Source organism: Desmodus rotundus, chromosome 3 (genome assembly GCF_022682495.2).
Source record: "Desmodus rotundus isolate HL8 chromosome 3, HLdesRot8A.1, whole genome shotgun sequence".
In the NCBI taxonomy this organism is placed as follows: Eukaryota; Metazoa; Chordata; class Mammalia; order Chiroptera; family Phyllostomidae; genus Desmodus; species Desmodus rotundus.
In genome coordinates, this window is record NC_071389.1 from 101,382,551 (window position 1) to 101,400,756 (window position 18,206).

General features: G+C 38.8%; 1 protein-coding gene and 1 pseudogene across 5 annotated transcripts in view; both read left to right on the forward strand.

Annotated features, from left to right (window-relative positions):
• The window catches only part of MICU2 (mitochondrial calcium uptake 2), a 106,366-nt gene that overhangs the window by 71,307 nt on the left and 16,853 nt on the right, over window positions 1-18,206 (forward strand). For all 5 annotated transcript variants that reach the window (XM_024580827.4, XM_045188141.3, XM_024580825.4 and 2 more), the window contains 2 exons: window positions 3,459-3,506; window positions 4,321-4,403. In XM_024580827.4, the coding sequence (XP_024436595.1) occupies window positions 3,459-3,506; window positions 4,321-4,403 (131 nt within the window). The remainder of the gene's footprint in view (window positions 1-3,458; window positions 3,507-4,320; window positions 4,404-18,206) is intronic.
• Window positions 4,411-18,204, forward strand: LOC128780473 (large ribosomal subunit protein uL6 pseudogene; annotated as a pseudogene).

Here is an 18,206-nt window from a genome sequence, read left to right on the forward strand (position 1 = left end):
AGCAAGTCTCAAAGAGACCTAGGTACAATGCAGGCCTGATTCCCCACAGGAGAACCTGTCTGTGGGCGTGGGTCCTGTGTGCTGGACCTCGCTTCCCACTGGCCTTTCTGAGTGGGAGCTGGGGCCACACCATGCAGGATGGTCTCCTATAGTTTTTCATTACTTGGAATATTTCTTGCCATTCCCTTCTCTCTTGTAGTGTTTCTGTTGAGAAAACAGCTACTAGCCTTATCAGGGCCCTTTATATATTACTTCTTGTTTCTCCCTTGCTGCTTTTAAGATTCTTTCTTTGTCTTTAATACTTGGCATTTTAATATGATATTTCTTGGAGTTGGCTTCTTTTGGTTCATCTCGATGGGACTGACTCTCTGTGCTTCCTGAACTTGCGTGGTTTTTCCCTCTCCAGGTTCAAAAAGTTTTCTGTCATTATTTTTTCCAACAGGATATCTATCCTTTGTTCCTTTTCTTCTCCTTCTGGTATTCCTATGGTTCGCATTTGTTGCATTTCATGTTATCTTGGAGTTCCCTTAAGCTATCTTCATATTTTTTGAGTCTTTTTTCATGCAGCTGCTCTACCTCATGTTTTTTTCCACCCTGTCTTTCAGCTCACTAATTCGGTCCTCTGCTTCATCCAGCCTGCTTGTAATTCCTTCTAGTGTGTTTTTTATTTCAGAAATTATATTCTTCATTTCTTCTGTTGAAATGAAGTTTTCTGTTTCCTTTTTCATACTGTTGTAGTTCTCACTCAGCTCCTTGTAGTTGTCTGTGAGTTCCTTGAGCATCTTTATAACCATTATTTTGAATTCTGTATCTGATATTTTGCTTACCTCCATTTCATTTAGCTCTTTTAATCAGGAGTCTTCCATGCCTTTTGATTGCAGGATCTTTTTTTGTCTCTCCATTTTAGGTGATTCTTTTTGTTTGTTTCTGTGCTTCCTGATGTTTCACTTTGTGTAGGGTGAACTTCTGTGGTAGGAATTCTGTTGGATTCAGTGGTGTGGTCTCTGATCTCCTTGTCTGGATGCTCTACGTTTGCCCTTTCTTATGTTTGTGTGGGCTCTCTTGTTGTACTTGGGTTTTTACCTTGTGGTGCTTCCTTTGTTGGTGCATTCTCTCCTCCGGCAAGTACACCAATGTTCACAGCTCCCACCTATTCTTGTATGTGATCAGTGTCAGGGGGTAGGCAAAATGGATTAAGACAGCAAGAGCATATTCTATGGGATTTAAAGTACCAGCAAGTAGAGAAGAGACAGGAGATTCTTTGGATAAGTACAGCGTTGACCATGATATTTCACCCAACGAGCCACTTTTTATAAAAGGTGAAAGAGAGATAAGACTCTTATTAGAGCAGAGAAGGATTGTGAGCTGTATCCAGAAAACAGCACGTGTGCAAGGTTACATGTTGAGATATAGTGAGAGTAAAGCATAGAAAGCAGGCATAGTGTGCGAGAGAATATCGTTAACCACAACAGTAATAAACCTCAGGGATAAAGTTAAATGGGCTAAGATCAGGGAGGGGTGCTATGTAGTATTTACAATTGCATGAAACAACAATTATTTACAATAGTACTGGAACAATAATATAAAATTATATAACATGATATGGTAAATAATAATATATGATAGATTTGGATAATAGTAACAGAAAGTACATGATCTAGAGTAGTGTGATCAAGAGTATTGGAACACAAGTGAAAGAATGAAAATTAAAATACATTATGAATACAAAACCAAGGGGGAGGGTGGAGAGGGGGGAGGGAGGTGGGTTCACATGGGGTGGGGTGGAGGGATGGGGAGAAAAGGCATACAACTGTAATTGAATAACAATAAAAAAATAAATACATTATGAAAGAGTGAATGAGGAAAACCAGTCAAACAATGCAATTAAACAGAATAAAATGAAGATAATTGAACAAAAAGGAGAAAAATTTAAAAATAGTAATAAAATAAGTAAAAATAATGAAAAAATAATGATAATACAAATATACAAAATGCTAAATCTATGGGATAGCAAAATGAAGTATGTCGCAGTTTCTCAGTTTTGGGGGTTAGCCTTGTGCTCCCCCTTTGGATCTGTCTCTAGACCTTTCATGACTCCAGGTCTTATTATCTCACTCGGGGGAAGAGAATAAAAGAGGGAGAGTAAAAAAAAAAAATTAAGCTTCCTGCTAACTTTAAACCCATTAAGCGAGTTCTGCTGGTCTTCCAGCAGTGAGACTGCCTGCTGGTCTGATGTCACAGGAAGAGGGGGGCTGGGCTTCGCTTTTCTCCCTATGGTTTTGCTAGGATGGGGACCATGTCTGGGCAGCAATATTCACAGTTGCCCAGCTTCCAACCCACGTCCCCCGTGAGCCGCTGGGCCCCCACTGTCCATCTGCACTAGTCCTGCACCATTAATCCACCAGTTCCACCAAGGTACCTGCGGTGTGCCTCCTCCTTGCTCTTTGTGAGCTCTCCGTGGCCGTAACCTACCGCTGGGTAAGCAGCTCTGATCTCATGGCATCACTCAGCCTCTGGGCGAGCAGCACAAGTCAAACTCCGGCAAGCGGACCAAATCAGCCAGGGGGGCGGGGCAAGTGGTGAGGCAATCGTCCACAATCAGCAGTAGGGTAGGCGGGGTGAATCAGCTGCCTGGCAAACTGCCCAAGTCCCTGTGGGCACTCAGCTTGAATCTACTGTCCTGCAATCAGCCCAAGCCTAGCGCTGGCACACAGCTCAAATCACCAGCTGCGAGGCTTTTTTTTTTTTTTTTTTTTTTTTTTTTTAGCAAAAGCTTGTTGTTTAAGCCTGCCTTTCTCAACCAGCACCCGGCTTTTCACAAGCCCAACTTTCTAACCAGACTGGAGACTATCCGGGTCAGGGTCCTACGTAGCCCAAGTCTTCTCCCTTCTCCAGGAATCACCTAGCTCTTCAATTTCTCTGGCAATGACCTAGCCAGCATCTGTAGTCCCAGTGGGTGTACACCACCTCTGTGTGTCTCCCACTTCATCTCTATTCCCCCCAGTGACTTCAAGCAACCAGGTCCCTCCTGGTGCTGGACTGCCCTTCCTGGTCTGGTACGGGAGGGAGCTGGTGATCTAATTCTTCTCCAGGTATCCTGCAGCAGGTGCCGAGATGAGGGACACAGCAGCCTAGGTCCCTGCTCAGATACCAGGGACCTTACTGTCCCACCGCTATCTCCTCACCATCTGTTTTTCAATGTCTTCTACAATTTTTGGCCTCCAAACTTCATATAAGCTAGGGTTCTGTTGGCTGTTCACTCTGTTCCTCAGAAGATCGGCTAGGTGTTCTAGCTGCGCACAGGGAGAACTAGTCTCTGCTCCCACCTACCTCAACGCCATCTTCTCTCTCTGAGAAAATCTACTTTTAATGAATTTTCCATATCTTGTAGTATGTATATGATTACTTCTGAACCATCTCAACCTTATTTTCCAATGTTTTTATTTTATGTCTTCCAGGATTAATTTCATATACTGAGTATCTCTTCTTGCTTACAATCCTCACTAGTAAGTATCCCACTTTTTTAACTCAACTATCATGTGGAATTCTCTATTCTTAAAAAAACAGTGGTTTGGAGGTTTAGTATTTATGTCTTTATCATTATAAATGTTATTGGTACCTTAGTTTCTATATTTAAAAACAACTCATCGGCAGTCTGCAGAATTCCTTACCAGTAGTCTTCACATGGTCAAGGTCATGAAAATCAAGGAGAGATAGAGAAATTTCCACAGCTTGGAAGAAACTGGGAGACAACTTAATACAACATAGTTTTTTGTATTTGATCCTAGAATAGGAAAAAAGAGCGTTAGTGGAAAAACTTGAAACCAAAATAAAGTCTGTAGTTACGTTAAAAATGACATACCAGTATTAATTTCTTAGTTTTGATAAACGTACTATGGTTATTAAGACGTTCGCATTAGCAGAAATAGGATGGAGAATATATGGTAACCCACCATACTATCCTTCTAACATTTCTGTAAGTCTAAAATTATTTCAAAATAAGTTTTTTTAAAACTCTGAGAAAGGAAAATAAAGAGAAAGGGAAATCAATATAACAGCCATGGTCTTAAAGGAGTATAAGAAAGCTAAAAAAAAATAAAGTTTTCAAATTACAGTTACTTTGAAGGGCAGCACACTTAATAGCAGAACGGTACATCCATGGAAATGTGTCAGCCTTTGAAGGTCGTTAACATAAGAAGAGAGCACTTTTTTCTGTCTTTAGGCACTTAGGTAATTTCTGTTGGCTGATTTCAAATTTGAAAATTATTAAATCTGCATGTAATTTGCATTTCAAAATATTCATTTTTCTCTTGATTGTAGAACCCCATACTGGGTTCCATGTTGCTTTTAAAATGCTGGATGCAGATGGTGATGAGATGGTTGAGAAAAAAGAATTTTTTAAGGTAAGTAGATTCTAGTGATTTTTGGTTTATCAGCACCTAGAAATTTGTGTGATAATTTTACATTTTCATACAATTCAAAACTATATCCACTGCTTATAAATCAAATATCAAGAAATCATTTATATACATTAAAAATACTAAACTTTTTGTATTACAGCCTTGAGGAAACAGTTAAGGAACAGAGCATAAGACTTTAAAAAGAAATTAGCTGAAGCATCTACATATTTTAGGGTTTTATTTTTATTTTTATTTTTTTAAATATGTTTTATTGATTGTGCTATTACAGTTGTCTCATTTTCCCCTCTTTATTCCCCGCTGCACTACACACCCCCTCCCACCCTCATTCCCCCCACTTTAGTTCATGTCCATGGGTCATATATGTAAGTTCTTTCGCTTCTACTTTTCCTGTACTATTCTTAACCTCCCTCTGTCTATGTTCTACCTACAATTTATGCTACTTATTCTCTGTACCTTTTCCCCTTCTCTCCCCATCCCTGCCATGATCTCCATGTGATCTCCATTTCTGTGATTCTGTTCTAGTTGTTTGCTTAGTTTTTTGTTCATTTTCTTTTTTTTATATTCAGTAGTCGATAGTTGTGAATTTGTTGTCATTTTACCATTCATAGTTTTGAACTTCTTTTTCTTAGATAAGTCCCTTTAACATTTCATATAATAAGGGCTTGGTGATAATGAACTCTTTTAACTTGACCTTATCTGAGAAGCACTTTATCTGCCCTTCCATTCTAAATGATAGCTTTGCTGGATAGAGTCATCTTGGATGTAAGTCCTTGCCTTTCATGACTTCGAATACTTCTTTCCAGCCTCTTCTTGCCTGCAAGGTTTCTTTTGAGAAATCAGCTGCTAGTCTTATGGGAACTTCTTCAGAGGTAACTGTCTCCTTTCCTCTTCCTGCTTTTAAGATTGTCTCCATATCTTTAATCTTGGTTAATATAATTATGGTGTGCCTTGGTGTGTTCCTCTTTGGGTCCAACTTCTTTGGGACTCTCTGAGCTTCCTGGACTTCCTAGAAGTCTATTTCCTTTGCCAGATTGGGGAAATTCTCCTTCATGATTTGTTCAAGTAAGTTTTCAATGTCTTACTCTTCCTCTTCTCCTTCTGGCACCCCTCTGATTCGGATGTTGGGATGTCTAAAGATGTCCTAGAGGTTCCTAAGCCTCTCCTCCTTTTTTGAATTCTTGTTTCTTCCTTCTGTTCTCGTTGAATGTTTCTTTCTTCCTTCTGGTCCACACTGTTGATTTGAGTCTCACCTTCCTTCCTGTCACTGTTGGTTCCCTGTACATTTTCCTTTATTTCACTTAGCATAGCCTTCAGTTTTTCATATAATTTGCAACCATATTCAAACAATTCTATGAGCATCCTTATTACCAGTGTTTTGAACTATGCATCTGATAGGTTGGCTCTCTCTTCATTGCTTAGTTGTATTTTTTCTAGAGCTTTGATCTCTTCTTTCATTTGGGCCATTTTTTTGTCTTGGCATGCCAGTTAGTAGTAAGGGGCAGAGTCTTAGGTGTTCACCAGGGGAGGGCAACCCATGTTGCTGCACTGTGACGTTGTATGTGGAGAGGTACAAGAGGAAACAATGGCGCTTGCTCCACTCTCTGCCGGTTTTCAGTCACTTCCCCCACTATCCACAATCAAATTGGGCCCTTCTGGTGCTGATTCCCAGTTGGGTGGGTTTGTGTACGTTCTAGGACCCCGTGAGTCTCTCCAGCGACCTCTCCTCTGAGGCTGGGAGTTTCTCCTGCTGCCGCCTCAACCCCCACAGATGTTTTCAATCAGAGGTTTGAGGCTTTATTTCCCTGCGCTGGAACCCTGGGTTGGGCAGTCTGCCTTGCTCCCCAGTTGTTCCTCCCGGTTTATCTGCACGTGAATGTGAGACTGCCTGCTCCACTAGCCGCCTCCTCGCTGGGTCCACCAGCCACCACCTTGCCACGAGTCCTCTCCACCCGGCTGCCCCATCTGCACCCCTCCTACCGGTCTGGATGAATGTTTCTTCTTTAACTCCTTGGTTGTTGGACTTCCATACAGTTCAATTTTCTGTCAGTTCTGGTTGTTTTTTGTTTTTAAATTTGTGTTTGTCCTTCTTTTGGTTGTGCAAGGAGGCACAGTGTGTCTACCTACGCCTCCATCTTGGCCAGAAGTCCAGGTTTTATTTTTATGATTTCAGCAAATGATAATACAGTAGAAAGGGCTTCATAGGTCTGTTAAAAATTATTCTTACACCCCCTCCCAAAGAAAGGGATAAGAAAAACAAAAACCTAGATCTTGATAAAAAATAAGGGAAAATGGAAAAGCCATAGTAGGTATAAATTTGGTGCTTATTTTCCAGGAATTTGCTAAGGCATATCTGAGAGGCTGAAAATATGTTTAAATGAATTTTCCCCAAGACATAACTCCAGGATACCCCACCAGTAAATTTCAGTTCATTCCAGGAAAGGTGATGGTAATATTAAAAATACCTCTGCATATAAACTGTTGGTTATGTGCCAATTAGGGGTCAGTTTTTTAATCTGCCAGAATACTTCATAGAAAAAATGTATGTCAGTTCTAGTCACCTATTTTTTTCTTCCAGTCTCCAGTGTACTAGGAAAACAGATGGTAAATCTTGTTAAAATTATGTATAAGATACAGAGTCTCTCCTTTACTATTTAGTGAAGTGGCCAACAGCCATATGTGGCTATAGAGCCCATGAATTACAGCTGTGACTGAGAATCTAGAATTTTATTTTAATTAATTTAAATTTACAAACTGACATTGACTTCAGGTGTTCAGAAATTTTTTTAATAATTTTTTATTTTTCAGTTACAGTTAACATACAATATTATACTAGTTTCAGGTGTATAACACGGTGATTAGACATTTTTATAACTTAAAAAGTGATAACCCCAATAAATCTAGTACCCATCCAACAATATATAGTTATTACAATATCATTGAGCATATTCCCTATGCTGTACTTTACATCCCCATGATTTTCTGTAACTACCAATTTGTACTTCTTAATCCCTCCGCCTTTTTCACCCAATACCCCTCCCATCTAGCAACCTCAAAATGTTCTCTGTATCTATGAGTGTGTTTCTCTTCCACTTGTTCATTTATTTTGTTTTTTAGATTCCACATATAAGTGAAATACGGCATTTGTCTTTCTTTGTCTGACTTATTTCACCCAGCATAATACTCTCTAGGTTCATCCATATTGTTGCAGATGGCAAGATTTCTTTTTTTTTTTATATAGCTGAGTCATATTTCGTTGTATATACTCACTACTTCTTCTTTATCCATTCATCTATTGATGGACACTTAGTTGCATCCATAACTTGTGTATTGTAAATAATGTAGTAAACATATGTACATGTATGTCTTTTTGATTTAGTGTTTTGGGTTTCTTCAGATAAATACCCAGAAGTGGAATTACTAGGTCCTCCTTTGTCTCTTGTTATAGCTTTTACTTTAAAGTCTATTTTGTCTGTTATAAGTGTTGGGCTACCACACATTTCTTTTTGTTTCCATTTTCACAAAATATCTTTTTCCATCCCTTTACTTTCATTCTGTATGTCCTTTGATCTGAAGTGAGTCTGTTGTAGACAGCATATGTAAGGGTCTTGTTTTGTTATCCATTCAGCCACCATATGTCTTTTCATGGGAGCATTTAATTCATTTGCAATTAAAGTAATTATTGATAGATATGTATTTATTGCCATTTTATTATTAATATTTTTATCTTTTTTTCTTTTTCTTAAAGAAGACCCGTTAACATTGCTTATAATCCTGGTTTGTTGGTGATGAATTCCTTTAGCTTTTTCTTGTCTGGGAAACTTTTCAGTCCTTTGATTCTCAATGATAGCCTTGCTGGGTCAAGTAATACTGGTTGTAGGTCCTTGCTTTTCATCACTTTGAATATTTCATGCCAGTCACTTCTGGCCTACAAAGTATCTCTTGAGAAATGAGCTGACAGTCTTATGGGAGCTCTCTTGTAGGTAACTAACTGCTTTTCTCTTGCTGCTTTTAAGATTCTGTCTTTGTTTTTAGCCTTTAGCATTTTAATTATGATGTGTCTTGGTGTGGGCCACTTTGGGTTCATTTTGTTTGGGACTCTCTGTGCTTCTTGAACTTGAATGCCTATTTTCTTCACCAGGTTAGGGAAGTAGTCCATCATTATTTTTTCAAATAGGTTTTCAATTCCTTGCTCTTCTTTTCCTTCCCACACCCCTGTGATACGAACATTGGTGTGTTTGACATTGAACCAGAGGCTAATATAGCCTCGTTAGCCTCATTTTTTTAATTCTTTTTTCTTTTTCCTGTTCTGATTGGGTGTTTTCTGCTTCCTTATCTTCCAAATCTCTGACTTAATCCTATGCTTCATCTCCTCCACTGTTGATTCCCTATAATGTATTCTTTATTTTAGTTATTGAGTTCTTCATTTCTGACTAGTTCTTTTTTATATTTTCTATCTCCATTTTTGTGTTTTCTCTGTCTTTGTTGAAATTCTAAGTTCCTCTACTCTACCTCTTAAGTTCACTGAGTGTCCTTATAAACAATGTATTCAGCTCTGCATCTATTAGATTGCTTCTCTCCATTTTGTTTAGTTCTTTTTCTGTAGTTTTTTTCTGTTTTCATTTGGGGCACTTTTCTTGTCTCCTCATTTTGACAGCCTCCCTGTGCTTGTTTCTATGTATTAGGTAGAGCTGCTGTGTCTCCTGGTCTTGGTAGGGTGGCTTTATATAGTAGGTGTTCTATGGGGCACAGCCTTCTGCGTCACCATAGCTGGACACTCAGGTGAGCCTCCATGTGGGCTCACCTTCCTGTTGCAATTGAGCCTTGTTTGCCACATTAGTGGGAAGGATTTACCCCCTAGCCCATCCTCCACTAGGTCTGGCTGCAACCATTATGGAGCACCTGCTGTGCAGAAACCAGTCCCACAGAGCAAGATTCACTTCAGCAGTGCTCTGGTGCCCACTGAGTCCTCCTTTGAATATGTTGTTCTTGAAAATGGTTAAGTGGTGCTTCTGCATGTCCCAAAGTTGTCCACCAGCTCTGGGGCCTCCCAGGAAGTTCAGGCCAAGGTTAACCACCATCTGTACCCTGCCCAGGGCCTCCCCATGAGCTACAAAGCGTTCTGTAGATGGATGCTACTTGTGTTGGGCTTGGAAGTGCCTGGGAGAGGCCAGGCTGTGAACCAGTGCTAACCGCCACTAGTGCCAGGCCTGGGGCCACTTAGCAAGAGGTATAGGACATGCTGAGACCAGATGCTGCTCATTTGAGAGATTTTAGGGAACTCTGCAGTATCAGCCAGGATAAGCTGTTTGAATGGAAAAGCCACTGGAAATGGTTTGAGCGGGCTCACAATTTTGGTGGTGCAGTGTCTCAGGAAGTTACCAGGGCAGTGAACGATGTTAGCAGGTTGATGGGGACTCAGATATGGTACCCACTTGCTGGCTTTGTCGGGGGAGGGCTCAGAAGAAGACCAATGGTCTCTGCCAGAATTTTTGTCTGGGAGAAGGCTGCCCTTCCAGTCCTTACCCTGACGCCAGACACTTCATTTCCTCCCCATATGTCCCTGGTACCTTTCAAACTGCTGCCCCAGCATTGGAGCTCAGAGAGAATGAGCCTAAGTCCACTGGGCCCTTTAAGTGGAACACCTGGGACTCCAGAAGCCCTCCATCTCACTTAGCCGTAATTCCCTCTGGTTTTCACAGCCAGAAGTTATGGGGACTTCACGGCACTAGAACCCTGGGGTGGAGGCTGGGTGAGGAGCTGGGGCCCCTCACTCTTCAGGGGTACCTTCACAGCTGAGATATCCCTCCCAATTTTTAACCGCCACACATGGGTTTGAGACCAGACCCTTCTGCTTCTCCACCCCTCCTACCAGTCTCAAAGTGTCTTCTTCTGTGTATACATAGTTATAGGACTTCTGTTCAGCTAGATTCAGGCTATTCTCAATGATGGTTCTGTAATTTAATTGTAACTTTGATGTGGTTGTGGGAGGATGTGAGTTGAGTACTGTGTTTACCTACTCCACCATCCTGACTGGAAACCCAGGTATCAGGAAATTAAGTATGTTTGAAACAACTTGGGTATGTGAGTTTACTTTTTCAATTGTAAATTTTATGAAATCTAAATAGAGATCAAGTATTTCCAATGAAATCTGAGTTGAGATGCCCTGTAAGTTTAAAATACACACTGGATTTTGAAGAAAAAAGAAAGGAATATGGAATATTTTTATATGGAATCCATGATGAAGTAATAATTTGGGGGTATGAATTAATTTCACTTTTTTATACATTTTGCTGCACTTTAAAGAAAATGAAACTGGAAACTACAAATGATGAATTATGTAGGCAAGGACAATAACAAGTTATTTCAGTCTAGTGGGCAGTTGTTATGGAGATAATTGCACTTCAGTGTTCCAAAAATCCATCTCTGGCCACAGTATGATAGGTGAATTAAAGAGGAGAAGCTGGGCTCTTTGCCACTCCTACTGCAAGGATGAAGACCATTCTCAGCAATTAGACTGTCAACATCATTCTGAAGGGGCGCATAGTTATTGTAAAGGGCCCCAGAGGCACTCTGCAGAGGGACTTCAACCGTATTGATGTAGAACTCAGTCTCCTTGGAAAGAAAAAGAAGCGGTACCAGGTTGACAAATGGTGGGGAAATAGAAAGGAACTGGCCAACATTCACATGATCTGCAGTCATGCACAGAACATGATCAGGGGTGTCACACTGGGCTTCCAAGATGAGTTTGTGTACGCTCACTTCCCCATCAACGTTGTTATTTGGGAGAATGGTTCTCTTGTTGAAATCAGAAATTTCTTGGGCAAACAAATATCTACAGGGTTCAGATGAGATCAGGCGTTGCTTTTCTAGTATCTCAGGCCCAGAAAAATGAGTTGATTCTGGAAGGAAATGATATTGAACTTGAATCAAATTTAGCTGCTTTGATTCAGCAAGCTAAAACAGTTAAAAAAAGGATATCAGAAAAATTTTGGATGGTATCTATGTTTCTGCAAAAGGAACAGTTCAGCAGGCTGATGAATAAGATCTAAGTTGTCCAGCTATAGAAACAGCAAGATGCCAAATGATTCCTCACACTTACTTGCAATATTCCTTACATTTATTTGTGTAATTTTAAAGATGCAATAAAAGCTGTGCATTGATTGGAGACTTTTTTCTTAAAGTGATCATTCTTTCAAGCTATTTGGCAAATAAACAGTTAAAGAAAATAAAAATAAAGAGGAGAGGCTGGAGACAAGGAGGCTCCTTAGGCTACACCTGGGACCTGGCTTCCAGGGGATTAAAGAAGTGAGGGAGAGAAGTAGTTAGCCCGACTACGAATGTTGACAGTACTAGTTAACAGAAGATTAGTTTCTACTGAGGATTGACACATCCAACTTAGGTTACATTATTGAATCTTTACAGCAATGTACAAAATAAGTAGTGGTGTCCCCAGTTTAAAGATGATGGCATGATTTGGTTCCAAATCGACCCATTTCTGCAGCCTGCTCTTGCCTCAACATCAGCCTGCCCATTTGAAGGAGAATTCAAAGCAATGGACTGAAAATGATCTTAACTCTGAGCTTGGAAACATTGACTTGACAAACTGGTAGGCCGACCCTGTAGAGATGACAAGTGTAGCAAGAAGCTGTCTAGAAAACAGTAACGTAGCCAGGGATCAGGAAACATTCTGATCATTAATCAAATAAAGCAATTTAAGCCATGAGAGTATGTGACCTCACCGGGGAGAATGTCAAGTGACCAGGGATAAGACCAGATTCTTGAAATAGTTTCATTTAAGAGTCCAAGCTGAGGCTAAGAAGCCCAAGGATGAAGTTGGGGAAAGGAAGGTAGTAAGCCAAGTACCAAAGAAGGGAGAGGACAGCCCAGGGGGTGTAGATAGTGGAATCTCAGAAAAAGAACACAATGAGGAGATGTTTCACATCACCCTCTTAAAGAACAGTCGTTAGGATAGAGACTGAGTAGAGAGCCCCTTAAGCTTTGTAGGTCATTGGGAGCCATTACAGAAGCTGTTCCAAAAGAGTACTGGTACGGATCAAGCCAAAACAGCTGAAGAGGAGTGAGCAGGAAGTACAAAATTGATAGCAATGGATAAGAATTATTCTTCTGAGATGTATGGTGATTAATGAAGGCAATTAATTAGATTAGTTTCAGGAAGGAAACATGACTGCACAAGTAGATCCTGAGATTCCAGTGTCATAAATCACAAGGTACCAGTAGAATCCACCTCAGTCCCCCTCAGCTGCAAGAACAGGAGATATTTAAGGTTACTGTTATTACCCCAGTAGAGGTTAATAATTATGAAAAGGCTGTGAATTCTCTTTGGGTTAATTAGCTGCTAGAGTTTGTTCACTCAGACCTGGAAAAATGTCCTGCTTTTATGCCTGGGAGTCATGAGGCATCAGAGCCTGCTGTCCACACATCCCTGGAATCCAAAAGTTAGAGGTCATGTCATGAAGCAGACACAGTAGCACCCCTGGTAACATCACGGGGGGCTTATCTCCAGGACCAGAGTTGTGGTGAGCTGTTCTAATGTATGATGGTAGCCCGGGGCCGAGTCACATCCTGCAGAGAAAGGCCACACACCAAATATGAAACTGAAAAAGGCAAGGAGTCTCCTACTGCAGTGGACACAGAGCTTCCTCCTACCTTCCACAGCCTCTGCTCCTGAAACTCTCAGGCACACCTACTTTAAATGTTTCTCAGATACTTGTTTTTAACAGAATAGTTTAAAATGCTGTATATATGGAATGCATTCTGAAATCTACAATTTTTTTCCTTAAATGTCTGAAGAAATCTTGGATGATCAAACCCCATGAATCAAGAAAACAAGAAAAAGAATATGTTGAGATACATCATGATTTTTTTTTTTTTAAGTTTAAGGTTCTAAAGGTCAACCGTCTATAAGAGGTTCTCTGTTCTGCCCTGTGTGGTTCAATTGGTTGGGTATCGTCCTACAAAGCAAAGGGTCACCAGTTCAGTTCCCAATCAGGGCATATGCCTAGGTTGCAGGTTCAGTGTCCCATTGGACATGTATGAGAGACAACTGATGGATGTTTCTCACATTGATGTTTCTTTCCCTCTCTTTCTCTGCCCCTTCCCCTCTCTCTAAAAATAAATAAATAAAATCTTTTTAAAAAACAAAGGTTCTCTGTGCTAATCTTAGAAACAACACTAAAAACAATAACCCATGGGCCCTGTCAATTTAAAATAGCATAGAGAAGAAAAAACAATGTTCACATTAGTTAAATAATTATTTCACATTCATGGTCTTGTATTAGGAAACCTAAGTATGTAGCATGTTGTATTTGAAATTTTATTGGAGGAACCAAACAGTTCTTTTCAGGTCAGAAAAACATATTTAAAGGCAGTGGGTGGGGGGAGGGGTGCAGGGGCTTATCTGACTGTTTCTCCAGTAAATTTTATTCATTGCTCTTCCTGCCATAATTGCTAGAAAAGTAATAAGAATTACTTTAATACTGAAAACATAGAACAAAGTGATTTGAACAGCAAACACAAAAGTCATGATAAAATATATTAAAATAAAGTCTTATGAAACTATCCTAAAATCTAAATTGATTGAGTTTGTTACTTTGGTGTTTTGTGGTACATTTGTGTTTTATTCATATCCAGATCTAGAAACTGTGTTGGTAAGTGTATTGCTTACTTCTTTACCCCAAGAATAAGTGAAGGAGCAACTATCTGTATATGCTGTTCCCTGCCAGATAATAATAAAGAACACCAGCAATGATCAGAGCCTGTAATAGTTGATTGATTTATATTTACCTTTATATGTGGCACACCTGCTTCTTTGGCATAAATGCCAGGGTTTTAGTATAATTTCTTTAAACAATAGACTGATGAAAGGTCTGTTTACTAGTGCAGATTTCTTCTTGGTGGTTCTTGGAATTGGGTTTTTTTTTTAAGATTCTATTTATTTATTTTTAGAGAGAGAGGAAGAGAAGGAGAAAGAGAGGGAGAGAAACATCAATGTGTGGTTGCCTCCTGAGCACCCCCCCTGGGGACCTGGCCCACAACCCAGGCACGTGCCCTGTTCTTGGTGGTTCTTTATTTCACATTGTTCCATACTGGTGGTATGAACTGTGCTTTTCATACAGCAGTGTTAAATTCTGCCATGGGGAATACTCCTCCTGGAGCTATTATTAAATAAATACAAAAGGCTTCCAGTAGAATTTTTTCTTCTTGATTTTGAGATACTGTTCTTCTGTCAGAATTTAAATTTCATGATCTGCAAATAAAAATAAGTTAAATCCACCCTACATACTTTTCTCCATTTTCAGCCTGAAATTGAAAACATGGATCCATGTAAACTTAGGCAGTACTTTTTTTAGACATTCAGAATTTGTATTCTTTTTACCACTTGTGTCTAACCAATTTACCTTCTTGCTGTTTGTCTAACAGAGCACCCCTGTTTCTACCAGAAACTTAGCTTTCCTCTCTACCTAAAATATCCTTTTCCCATGCCTTTGGTAGCTTTCAGTTATTCAGATCTCAGCCCCAACGTCATGTCCACAAAGAGAACTACCTAAAATAAGTCTGGGGGGGTGGGTAAGATTTTATTTATTTATTTTTAGAGAGAGAGGAAGAGAGTAAGAAAGGGAGAGAAACATGAATGTGCAAGAGAAATATCGATTAGTTGCTTCTCACACACCTCCAACTGGGCACCTGGCCCAAAACCCAGGCATGTGCCCTGACCCGGACTCAAACAGGTGACCTTCCTGTTTGTGGGATGATGCTCAACCCACTGAGCAACACAACCCAGGGCCAGAATAAGCCTATCTTAACAGCAGCCTCTCCCCAGCAGTCCTGAATCCTGTTACTCTTGCTTGCTTTTATTTATTGTAGTTACAGCACTTAATACTATCTAAAATTTCTTATTTGTTCACTTGTTTGTTATCTGTAGCCCATTAGAATATATAAGTGCAGTGAGAGCAAGGACAATGTCTATCCTTAACCACTGTATTCCCAACACTTAAAACAGAACTTTGGTCACATAATGTGTACCTAGTATGTTGCTATCATGAATCTACACCATGTACAGCTATTTTAGAAAGTGTCTTAGTAGAGCAGAAAGACCTTCTGGCATGAATGCCTACCTGGTCACAATGTGTTTATGATCTTTCAGATGGATCTGTTACTGCAGAACTAACTAAACAGTACTGTAATCTTCATAGTACACTAGAACCTGCTATAACCAGCTCCCCGAGTCCAAACTGAAATGTTTTAGGGAAGACTCTGACATGACAAGCTTTATCTGGCACTAAACCCATTGGATCGATTCAGGGCAGGCCCTTGTTCTAAATTCCACACCATGTTAGAATAAGCCAGTGTTATAATAACCCCCTAAAAAATTCTTATTTCAGTGGACTAATCTTATTTGCTATCTTTGTTTTGTTTATTTGTAACTATTTGACCATGACCATGTAAAGATTATAACAACTATGTCAAATGTCATATAATAAAAGAAAAATAAGTTTTGAATTTTCTCTAAAAATTTATAATCATTTCATGAATAACCTATTAATTTTATTTCTTTAATTGTTATACACATGATAAATTGAACCCTTGTGAACTGTTGGTGGGATTGTAAATTGGTGCAGCCATTTTGGAAAACAGTATGGAGGTACTTCCAAAAATTAAGAATAGAATAAAAAATATGTTACAACCTGGCAACTTTGGGGTACTTATCTGAAGAAATCCAAAAATACATATGCATCATCCCTGTGTTCACTGCAGCATTATTTACAGTAGTTAAGATATGGAAGCAACCTAAGTGTCCACCAATAGACAATTGTTTCAAAAATATATGGGCCCTGACTCAGTGGGTTGAGCATCATCCTGCAAACCGAAAGGTCACTGGTTCAATTCCTAGTCAGGGCATATGCCTGGGTTGCAGGCCAGGTCCCTGGTTGGGGATGTGTGAGAGGCAACCCAATCAATTGTTTCTCTCACAAATGGATGCTTCTCTCCCTCTCTCTCCCCCTCCCATCCCCTCTCTCTAAAAATACATAAATAAATTTTTTTTAAAGATATGGTGTATACTCTGGCTTCTCTTCAGATTATATAAATTTTTTCCTTAAAAAGATATGGCATATATGTGTGTGTATGTGTGTGTATACACACACACATATATATACACGGACACACACACATACCTACACTGGATTATTTTAAAATATTCAGCCATAAAAAAGAATGAAATCTTGCCATTTTCAACAACATGGATAGACCTAAAGGGTAATATGCTAAATGAAATAAGTCTGATGGAGAAAGACAAATACTTTATGATTTCACTTATAAATAGAATCTAAAATATAAAACAAATGAACAAACAAACAAAACAGAGCCAACCCATCAATGCAGAGAACAAACATCGTTGCCAGAAAGACAAGAATGGGAGATGGGTAAAATATATAAAGGAAATTAAGGAAAACAAACTTCCTGTTACAAAATAAGTTATAAGTAAGTAACAAACAGCATAGAGAATGTAGTCAGTAATGCTGTAATAACTTTCTATGGTGACAGAAGGTAACTAGACTTATCATGGTGATCACTTTGTAATGTATATAAATATTGAGTCACAGTGTTGTACACCTGAAACTAATATAAACAATATTGTAAGTCAATTATACTTTAGTTTCAAAAAAAAAAAAGATCCATATTACCAATATGAGGAATGAACAACAGGAGATAGCACCATTAGGGAGAAATGTTTGATATTGAACTTGGCATTATACAATTTGATTGTCAACTTAAAAATTAAAGGATAAAACAAATATAAAGCTTTTCAACTTTTTTCCCTATAAGAAGGGTTATATTGAAAAGTTTGAGGATTTAGAGAAATAAAGATAAACACTTGCCTAAGATAAACATAGTAGAAGCAGCTAAGTTTGAGGTAATTATTTTGGAATTTAGCTGCAGCAACTTTTAAACGTTTAACAAAGAAATAGCCCAGAAAAAAATGGGTGAAGGTTTATTTCCTAATTGATTTAAATTTATAGTTTGAGATTTTGTCTACATTTAATTTTTTTTTAAACTTATTTTCTTTTAATTTGCTTTCCACCTGAGGATTGGTACAAATGACTCCAAAAGGTAGGTTTTTAATGTACTCAGTGTCAGCGTTCTATTACCAATTTGTAATTGGTAGAAATGTAGGTCTTTAATTATTTTAATGCTTTATAAATGCATAAAGGGAAAAGGGAAAAATTTATATAAGTAGCTTTTTAAGAGTTATTCACTTGAAAATGTGGCCATAAAGTCTCAGTGATAGAGAAAATTATGAATAAAATTTCTCTCGAAGAATGAGAGTAATCATGAAGTTTCTATAGAATGATACCCTTAGAATATGTATATACTGGGGGGGGGAGGCAAAGATGGGTTTACAGTTGTGAGTACGCAAAACAAGTTTATTCTTGTATTATTATTTATTAATTATTGTATTATGTATCTGTATTACAACTGTAAACCTACTTTTACCCTGTATTAAGTAAGCTGTCTTTCTTTATGAGAAAAAAATGATCCAGAATGTAATAATAATAATGTTAATACTACTTGCATGTCTATTTCTCCTCTGATTCTTACATGGCCTGAAGAAAAAAATATAACATTAGGAGTTACAGTATAAGAATTTCAGTTAATATTTTTAAAATATCTAGTATATATTTTATAACAAAAACATAGCATCTTTTTTTTTAGGTTGCTTTGATAAACCCAGTAGACACACATCTAAATCATGTTTGCCATCTT